This window comes from Haemaphysalis longicornis, unplaced genomic scaffold (assembly GCF_048455015.1).
Source record: "Haemaphysalis longicornis isolate Haplotype H1 unplaced genomic scaffold, Haemaphysalis longicornis Haplotype H1 scaffold_2, whole genome shotgun sequence".
NCBI classification, from domain to species: domain Eukaryota; kingdom Metazoa; phylum Arthropoda; class Arachnida; order Ixodida; family Ixodidae; genus Haemaphysalis; species Haemaphysalis longicornis.
Window position 1 is genome coordinate 99,172,105 of NW_027526295.1, and position 7,320 is coordinate 99,179,424.

The 7,320-nt window shown below is 45.6% G+C and overlaps 1 protein-coding gene across 1 annotated transcript; it reads left to right on the forward strand.

The window, feature by feature from the left end:
- The first annotated feature begins 3,726 nt into the window (after positions 1-3,726).
- LOC144168181 (endothelin-converting enzyme 1-like) lies at positions 3,727-5,401 on the forward strand. The gene is made up of 2 exons (XM_077697216.1): positions 3,727-4,410; positions 4,862-5,401. Exons 1-2 carry the CDS (start codon positions 3,727-3,729, stop codon positions 5,399-5,401), a joined length of 1,224 nt encoding a protein of 407 aa, XP_077553342.1.
- Positions 5,402-7,320: the final 1,919 nt, after the last annotated feature.

Here is a 7,320-nt window from a genome sequence, read left to right on the forward strand (position 1 = left end):
CTGGGCAACAGATTACGTAGTGGTGTACATCTCCTATCACTGGACATGACGAACACAGAGGCGATCGCACGAGGCCCACCTTGGATAGCCATGCTGTGGTCTTCGCTGAGCCCGTGCGGATGCGGTACAGCAGTGTTGCCTCCGATCTTGTAAGCCCCTTTGTGACGCAAGGCTGGTGATGGGAATTTCGCAGAGACTTGAAATGTTCGGCGGGAGCACACGACAATGTATCAAATTACAGGCCAATATCTGTCCTGGCAGTTTTTTTCAAGGTATTTGAGGGAGTAATCTATAATAGACTATCGACTTTCTTACTTAAACACAATGTAATTTCGAAGTATCGATATGGTTTCCAAAAATCTAAATCAACAGAGCAAGCATCACTTTACATTAGAGATAAAATAATTGCAAACATTGAAAACAGGGAGTTCACAATTCAACTGTTTTTAGACCTTAAAAAAGCATTTGATTTGATAGATCATAATATTTGCTAAATATATTGGAGAGATATGGAATACGTGGCGTGGGAGGTAACCTTTTGAAAAGCAATTTGACTCAAAGAAAGCCGTTTGTTCAACTAAACTACACTGCATCAGACATATTAGAGCTAAAACAAGCACTAAAAGACAAGCTTGTGTTCTGACTTGGCTGTCCCCCGTTCTCTCCCCCTGACCTAGCGGAGGGGCGACACCCGACCCGACCAAAGGGTCGTCGCTGAGCTGCTGAGTGGCAGCTCTTAACAAAGACCTGATAACTCGGCCTAGCGCCCCGTTCTAGGAAGGTGTCCGTCCAGCAGGCCAACAGTGGAACAGGCGCGGACCATTCCCTCTTGCCTCCCGCACGTACACAAAACGTCCTGTAATTGGCTCAGCTCCCGGAACGGGCCAATAAGCGGGCTGTAAAATGCCTTTTTCGCACTTTCCTAACATATGGTCGGACATTCGCTTTAAATCAACGGATATCCGATCCCTTTGTGCGTCTTGGCGTTTGCATACTGACGGCGAGCGGCGGCATGTATATTGCTTTCCCTCCTTTGTTCCACAACCCCGCTTTCGGGCGCTGTGTAGCTTTTCGGGTTTCCGCCAATTCCCTACCATCTCTACCACTGGAATTCCTTGTTCAATGCTCTTCCTTCTCCCCTCCCCCTTTTCTTGTTTTTTCAACTATGTTCGCGTCTCTCTCTCGCGCTTTTTGTTCATTTTTCGTTCATTCTTCTAATCAGGAAGATTCCCGCTTCGTGTTTGTGTTATTCACGTATGTTTGTGTGTGGTATCGTTGGTCATTCGTGGACAAGCTTTCCACTCTCGATATGTATGATATCTTCCGAAGCCATCACTCCCGAAGAAGACTTGTCTCAAGTCGAAACGTCGAAGTAAACCCTCCGCTGTTGCTATTACCGAGATCTCTTACTTTATATATATATTATGTTGAGATTTTGTCGCACCTGAACGATCCTTACGTGTTGAACATTAATCCGGAGCCCTCCACTATGGTATGCCGTAAGACCTGGGTGTAGAATTAGGCGCACTAAACAATATAAACTGGTTCTGATTTTGAGTGAATGCGTATTGACCTCATTTTGAGTACTGAAGGATACATAAATATTTATGAAATCTGCGTGCAAGTGACGATGCCATCGTCCCTAAGACATTTCAACTATTAGAAGAGCTTTTTTTTCAATGAGGCGTCAGAATGAAATGTCAGGCGTCAGGCGTCAGGAGTCAGGCGTCAAACTGGAGGCGTCAGGCGTCAAACTGGAAAGTATAGGAATACTCAAACACAGCGCACCCATGTGCATTTCACAAGCCGCTGATAAAAAGCTCTTCCGAAGGATTCACTTAAGACTGCAGCCTTCTTTTCAGGCTAAAAAAACACAACCAAATCAATTCAGAGCGATGTGAACACACAGCAACATATTCATTCCCTGAGCATGAGCTCTCCCTAACACTAGTCTATGATGGTTAATAGGCTCCGTCCTTGATTTTTTTAATATCAAGTATCCCTGTGTGAATTTAAATGTATTTTGTGTGTACAAGGTGTTCACAGTCGAAAGTAAAAAATGAAACAAAAAAATGAATGGCATAACCGCCGTTGAGGTTTCTACGGCGCTTATCCTCCTATAGCAAGGATTTGAAGGAATAAATGGAAAGTATAAAAGTAAGCCATGCACTTCTGATGCAACACTGATCCAATTAGCTTTTAGCCACAACACAATTTTGAATATAAAGCTAGAGGCAACTCAAAAGAAACCTCAACTGGTAATGGCAATAGAAACTTTGGGAACTAGGGGGCGGGGTCTGCATCAAAATGGGGGATCTGTCTCGCCCCCCCCCCCCCCCCCCCCACCACGAAAACTCGGAAGGATCTCGGGCCCCTCAGACTTTTAAAATAACGAGATTTTAATGCATCTCCATTTCCCCTATTCTAACAAATAAATGAGTCACTTTTTCCAGTCGTACACTTTACTGCAAACGAAAGGCGTTATACCACTGCTGCATTCTCGCGAGATTTTTTATTTCTGTTTCCGTTGTTCGTTTTTTCTGGGCAGTTTTATTTATCTTTGTTTTTGTTCGCGCTGTACAGATGTATATTATATTTATTTCATGAGGCAAGTTTTACAAGTACCGTTTTTTGTGCTTTCTTTGTTTATCCGACATTCTTTTTGATGCATCATCGCCATTACAGTATTGTAGGGATAAATTTTTTACTTTCGCAGATTCTTTTTTGCAGAAATTGGTTGGCTGTTCTGCTTTGGGGAGTTTGATGCGTGTTTTCGTCGTAATTTCCCGGAATTTTCTCGTGGCTTGTTTTCTGGAGACTGGTGCGAAAAATGCCGATTGTTATCTTGGTAGTTCAGTTTTATTAAAGTTGCTGCATTCTGATTTTTTCCTGGGGGGGGGGGGGGGGGCGGGGAGTTGGAACTTCTGTTCAATCTATTATCTCCCTCTATACAGTTATACCTATGAAATGTGTGACTTCCGCTAATCATGCATTTTTGTGCGAATGCATGTCGTTGCAAGACTATTCGTGCTTCCTTTCTTCTTTTCCCGACTTTTTATATGACCTGCGTTTTGGGAGTGGCGTAAAGGGCGCATATATGTGATTTCGTTAAATCTTTTTGATTCAGTTTTCCTACTTAGCGTATTTCTTGCTGTTTCAAAATTTTGTTTCACGATGTTATAACAAATAAATTTACTATGTTATAATGAATAAATCTGTCACCTGCGTAAAATACGTATTTTTATGCAAATACAGGGAGTGGCACGATTAGGGTCCACGTCTTCAACACAGCGCCAAGGAGGGTAACCACACTCACAGAACACCAGTAATCACAAGCAGTTTTTTCAAGTGCACGTTTGTGCAAATATGATGGGCTGGTCTCCCATGTTTAGTGTTGAGTACTCATTGCAGAACGCTTGAATTTTTACCTAATGGGTTAAGCATTCGTGTTGTCTTAAGTTCCCCGATCCAACACCTTGCGTAATACCTTCACAGAGAATTGAGACGTCGCCTGAGAGGCCCTTGCTGAACGAGCAGGCGACGGAAAGATCTCGTGGCATCATCAAGGAAGCCGTCGCGCGCGTCGTCGCAGTGCTCATGCTGGCAAGCGTTGGGGCCGCAGTTGCTGTCTGCTATCCATCTTGGCCTTCAGTAAAGGAACGCACGTCACAATCTAGAGCCCCCGAAAGCAGTGTCCATGTTATTGTGCGGATGATAAAACAAATGATGAATACCAAGCAAGACCCTTGCAAGGAGTTCTACGCCTTCGTGTGCGGCAACTACAAGAGCCCCTTTGGCGACATGATCACGGCAATGAACAGCGAGATGTACCAGGCGATGGACCGCGCCATCGAGGAGGCTTCAATTGATGAATTTTCAAGGACAAAGACCGCAGCCGGGAAGGCCGGCTCCCTATACCTGATGTGCACTAGCGGCCGCATCAACGAGGAGCAGGCGCTGCAAGAGTTCCTTCGCCAGGTCGGTCTTCACCCGTCTTCATACGGAAGCGGGCAAGTTCTGGACAAGGTTCTGTTGCTGTTCTTCCGGTACAACATCAACACGCTGCTTGGTATCTATCTGGAGGAGAGCATGCTGTACAACGGGCAGCGGAAGCTGTCGGTCAGCTTGGGCGAGAAGGAGCTGTTTTGGTTTAGGATTCGCCTAAGCCCCTATGGGACGCTGTTCTACCAAAACACGCTTGGCTTCCCCAAGGAAGAAATAGCCCGTGCCGACAGCGAGGCCGCCGCGAGGCTCACGGAAAAAGTCCTTCGTGATCTTGATACCCTCAACTTCGAGTCAGTTATCGGACTGGAGACACTCACGCCTACCATCAACAAGACGGGTGGAAGGTGGACGACGCTCGTCGAAGCTCACAGTGATTCCTTGTACCGCTATTACTATCCGGTTTTTGTAAGTAATTCCTTCCTTCAGGTTAAGGAAAAGTGTGAGATTATCTTGAAAGTAAGTTAGTTGTCCACAAGGGATGAAGAGGTCGCACTGGCGGTGCACTGGGGCTGGGGTTCCGTCGCTGCCTCCTCTTAAACAGCGCCCGGGACTAGAAGAAAAAGTTGCGCTATCCGTAGTATGAGCGGGCGAAATGCGCCAGCGTTTTGAGCGGGTAAAGAATAGTTAGTTCGACAGAGCGGGTAACATTTGCGTACCCTAAATGACAGTGGGCCGGCACAGTATTACTCGCTCTAGCTCAGATGTAAAATGCACTGGACGCTCCGTAAAAGATGGTAAATTCCTCACTCGGCGTGAATGCAATTCAGTCAGACCGCCATTATTCTTGCAAAATCACCGTGGCGCCGCTCCGTATGACTCTAATTCATGTTGTCTTGTACGGCTGGCGTGCACGCAGGCCAACATAGCCGTCATGGAGTACTTCGACAAGCTCTACGCTGACCTGGGCAACAAAAAGCTCTGCCTTCTCACTGCCTGGGCGCTGCTGCGGAAGCTGATGCCTCTCACCATTCCTAAGTTCGTCTCCTCCTTCAACAAGTTTACGGTGAAAACCTGGTGCCGCGACGCAGTCTTCGATGCCATGGAGGTGCCGCTATTATCCTGGTACCTGTTCTCGGCGGTGCCCACCAATACGGTGCGCCAAGTCACGAGACTAGCGACCCAGATACAGTTTTCTATTCTGAAAGAAATTGAAGGCTCGCGCTGGATTGACAACTACACCAGAAGAGTTGCACTTGACAAGATTAGCGGCGTGAGCATGCACATTGGCTACCCCAAGAACTTCGGTTCGTCTAAGGCCATCGACAAGGTATACGCCCACTACCCGGCGGCTAACGGTAGCTTCTTATTGCCTTGGCTCACTGCTATGAAGATGACCATGCAGACCCTCATGCAGAACGTCACTACTTACAGGTTAGAATTTTCCCGTTACACGTGATGTATCGGGAGTCACCATGTGCGGATCGGCTCCTAAATGTGATGAACTCTCGCGACAACCATTTACGTGTCACACAGTTTTCACCACTCCCCTGCCACGGTAAAATGACCGTATAGATCCCCTAATATTTCGATTCGCAAAACAGTTTTAAATGAGCAGTGGCTAAATAAATTTCAAAGGAGCTTTCTGAGGCCTATTTGAGGGGTTCTGCGGCGAAGAAGTGCTGGCGCATGGTTTCGAGAAAACATACCCAGATTCCACAGATCAGCAGCAGCGAGTGCGTGGCCATCCGATGCGCTGCTTTCGCCAGCACTAACGGAGAGAACGAAACAGAGCCTTGAATCTAAAAGCAAGAATGCACATCTTAAACATCGAAGTATTTTAACACCACCACAAAGATGAAATTATTCGAGAGATAACTAAAAAAATCGCAAATACGAGTGTCGCGATCGTTGGAGAATTAGTCAAAAACTAAGGGCTATTTAAACGGATGTTACTAACATAGAATGTTATCTTCCACACCAACAATTCACTGCAGTCTGGACCTGTAAAACTATAAAGCCCTGAAATATTCCCCGACCCAACCAATGGCGAGCAGACATACGGAGAATCGTTTCTAAATGCGCAGCAGTGTTGGACCACTTATCTCCACTGTGATTTTTGCATCGGCAGATTTCGCTATGGCGAGTCAACTATGTCACTGGTGTGTCGCTCGTCTATCGCTCGTGAGAACGAAAACCCCACTACAGCCGAAAAAGAAGTCGCAAAGAGCTACTTGCGGCAGCACAGGTTGTAATGCGCTAAACCAAACTGGGGTAGGGGAAAAGTGAAATTGGATGTGGTAGTTTATTTCATTGCTTTAAAGTTCTAACGCGAAGCTTTCTAGGAGTCACTGGTCGCGTCTTTCCTCGCGTGCAACGCACTACATAAAAGTCAACTTTACAATTCGCTTTAAAAGGCACAGCAAGCGCATGAAAGAAAGTCTTCTCATGAACAGAATCGAACCTGGGTCCTTCGCGTTATAAAGCCCATGCTTATCCGATTGCGCCATGCCATCACGGTTAAAGCGGTTTGGATTTTGGCACTCAGGTTGCACGATTAAAAGCGTGTCTTGGAGTCATGTTTTCCTGAAGAAAAAGGCCTCGATTTTTTGTTTGGTCCTTTTTGCACGGACGTAAATGTGCACTATTATAGGCATTAAGGGCCGTATTCTGAGTCCCTCCTTCACTCCGGTAAATTCCCTCACTATGCTGAGGGGAAGATTCCGAAATGCTTATTTCATGGGAAAATCGCTTTCAAGGACCTTCTTTCTGCCCTGGAGACTCGGGTGGAGGAAGGAATCAGAATATCAGGGTCAGTGCCTTTACATTGCCTATAAAGTATTTTCAAATCAAATCAAATCAAATCACTTTATTCAAGCATCCTAGGATGCTTAGGGGTACGGACAAAAAGCCCAAAAAAGGCTTGACAGGGGTCTGTGCCCCCTACAAGGCATACAGTAAAAAGCGGAGCACAAAAAACAGTGGATTTGAATTTGCAGACGCAGCTGCTTGTGGTCACAAATGTACACACAAAAATTGCGATAACAGAGTTACAGAATATCAAGATGACAGAACAAGAATAATCTGATGTCCATAATATGCGTAAGATTAAAAGAAGCATAAAAGAAAACGCTAGGACAATGCGCGTTACACCAAAACACAGCATGCGCCAGCACAAAATGTGCGCGATAAGAAGCACTGGAACGATACAGATCACGCAAAACAGAAAATGAACTCAGGATTTTGCTACCTGCACTTTCTTTCGGTTTACAGAAATATTTTGCGTAAATCTTTAAATGATTTATTTATCACATCGGGAGTATGTTTTTCGTACAGTTCGTTCAGGGTTGACGGCAAGCGAAATTTTAACATCTGTTT